The sequence below is a fragment of the Engraulis encrasicolus genome, chromosome 21 (assembly GCF_034702125.1).
Source record: "Engraulis encrasicolus isolate BLACKSEA-1 chromosome 21, IST_EnEncr_1.0, whole genome shotgun sequence".
Taxonomy (NCBI): domain Eukaryota; kingdom Metazoa; phylum Chordata; class Actinopteri; order Clupeiformes; family Engraulidae; genus Engraulis; species Engraulis encrasicolus.
In genome coordinates, this window is record NC_085877.1 from 4,762,709 (window position 1) to 4,765,208 (window position 2,500).

The following is a 2,500-nucleotide window of genomic DNA, read 5'->3' on the forward strand; positions in this document are numbered from 1 at the left end:
CTTCCTCTCTTTCTCACTCTTTCTCTATCTCCATCTCTTCCCCCTCTCATCTGTACATTCCTCTCTCCCATCTCTCTCTCTCTTTCCTTCCCCCTCTCTCTTTCTCAAGCTTTCTCTCATGCTCTGTCTCTTCATCCCTACCTCCCACTTTCCCTCTCTCTCTCTCTCTCTCTCTCTCTCTCTCTCTCTCTCTCTCTCTCTCTCTCTCTCTCTCTCTCTCTCTCTCTCTCTCTCTCTCTCTCTCTCTCCCTCCATTTCTCCATTCCTCTCTCACACTTCTCTCTCTCTTTCATTCATCCTCTCTCTGTTTCTCTCATACACATACACATACACATACACATACACAGACACACACACAGAGTCATCCACTTTTGCCCTTGCTCGTACACTGGTACAGTCGCCTGCTGCTCTCTTCCTCTCCATCAGAGGCCACATTAGAGAGGAAAAACACAGCTAACCTCTTAGCTCCGTGAAATGCTTTTAGACAACACGCAACAACACCAAAAAAAAAGAGAAAAATCTGATCCCAATTCACACACAATTATGTCTGTGGGAATCTGCCGGTCCACAGCCAGCGCTCTTATCTGTAGATGGCATATGGCGCAACAGACCTGCCAAGCGGCAATGGGTTTTAGGGGATGATTGGGCCGATAGCTGTGTGCTAGTATGTAATTGGACTAAAAAAGAGTGTGCCGGGGATTTATTTTTTAATACTTTAAAAAGCTGTGACGGAAAAACTTGTTTTGGGGCTATTGAGCTTGTGATTTGCTACGCCGTGTCCTCAGGTAACAAGGTTTGGTTTTTTTTTCTCTTGTTTCCCTCCTTTTTTAAAAAGGGTGGAGAATAGTGTAGCCATAGAGATTGAGTGAATAGTAAAAGTGTGTTTGCGTGTGAGAGAGTGTCTTTGAGTGTCTGATTGTGCGTTTGTGTGTGTGTGTGTGCACGAGTGTTTGGTTTTCACTGTGTGTCTGCGTGTGTATGTGTGTCTGTGTGTGTGTGTGTGTGTGTGTGTGTGTGTGTGTGTGTGTGTGTGTGTGTGTGTGTGTGTGTGTGTGTGTGTGTGTGTGTGTTTGTGACAGAGAGAGAGAGAGAGAGAGAGAGAGAGAGAGAGAGAGCAAGAAAGTGGAGGCGAACAAGAGAGAGGGAGAGAGAGAAAGTTTGCCCCGCTCCCTTAAGTTCTTTTCTTCTCCGTTGCCTGTGAAAGATGAAAAGGCTCCCACTGTAAAAGACGCTTTTGACTTTGCCTGGCGCCTTTTGTTGCCTCTCTTTTGGAGATGCTCCAAGGAACTGCATTTTAATCATGTTTGGTTAATACAGAAGGAAGCGCAAGAGGAGAGAGAGAGTGGAGAAACATTCAGGGGCTTTGTCTTCCCTACGCTAAAATGCTCTTCATTGTTTTTTTTTTCTTTTTCCCTCCAAAAAGCATCAGGTGGATGGTGTGTTTTAGGGGTTCTATTGTCTCATTTTTTTGTATTTCCTCTGCCTATTTGTACAGTCTTTTTTGTCCATCCTCTCAGCTGAGATACAGTATGTGCGCTCACAAAGCTACACCTGTGTCATGGGCACGCTAGTTTGCGGACATGCAGTAAATATCATGTACGTGCACAGCACTCAGATTCACAGAGACACGCATGCATGATATGCAGTCGTGAACATTGGCTCACGAGTGCACATGCCACAGACACGCTTCACGCACGCACACACATGTATGCACACGTCCCTTCTGCGGTCTGCACAGTATGATCTGCCTTTGTGTCCCCAAGAGAGTTGTATAAAGTAGAAGTAGTACTCTCACAAATGTAATTACAGCACTAGTGGTATGATATTACATGGTGTTTCAACTTTGTAATAACACACTACGAGTGTTGTAATTACATCTGTAAGAGTCCTTCTACTGATAATCTACTTTTTACAACTCTGGACTTGCTACATGCTTTAAAATGTCCATCTGTCTTATTCTAATATGGTCCACAAGATTTCGGGTTCTGTGCGCCCCGAAAGCCAGCGTTCGTGCCACAGGCACACCTCACGCACCTACACACATGTATGCACACATGCTCCTGTGGTCTGTACAGTATGATCTCTGCTTTTGTGTCCCCCACATGCTTTAAAATGTCCATCTTCCTTATTCTATTCTGGTCCAAAAGGTCCCGGGTTCTGTGCGCCCCGATAGCCATATCCTCGAGGATATGTTGGCCTCCTGGCACTTTGAGTGGATTCGCGTGATGGTGGTAAGTGAAAACAAAAACGGCTACAGTAACTGCTGCTAATGCTGCCGCTGCTTCCAAAACTCTGCTGATGATGTCACGTTTTGCGTCACATCCCGTGCGTCCTTGTCCCCTTCCGTCCCACCGTCCGTGCGTCAGTCCCACCGTCCGTCAGTACGTCCTGCTTCGTCCTGTTGGCTCTCTTCAGGCGTCTCCTGTCGGGATGGGTGTAACTGTGGAGGGGGGGTGGGGGTGCTGGCTGGTGGGTGGTGGGGTTAGGGGCATGGCTGTGC

The 2,500-nt window shown here is 46.9% G+C and overlaps 1 protein-coding gene across 5 annotated transcripts in view; it reads left to right on the top strand.

Moving 5' to 3' along the window:
• The window catches only part of LOC134437752 (multiple C2 and transmembrane domain-containing protein 1-like), a 232,122-nt gene that overhangs the window by 198,811 nt on the left and 30,811 nt on the right, over positions 1 to 2,500 (top strand). For 3 of the 5 annotated variants that reach the window (XM_063187276.1, XM_063187277.1, XM_063187281.1), the window contains one exon: positions 2,148 to 2,231. The exons of the other annotated variants lie outside the window; for them this stretch is intronic. In XM_063187276.1, the coding sequence (XP_063043346.1) occupies positions 2,148 to 2,231 (84 nt within the window). The remainder of the gene's footprint in view (positions 1 to 2,147; positions 2,232 to 2,500) is intronic. 5 annotated transcript variants of the gene reach the window in all.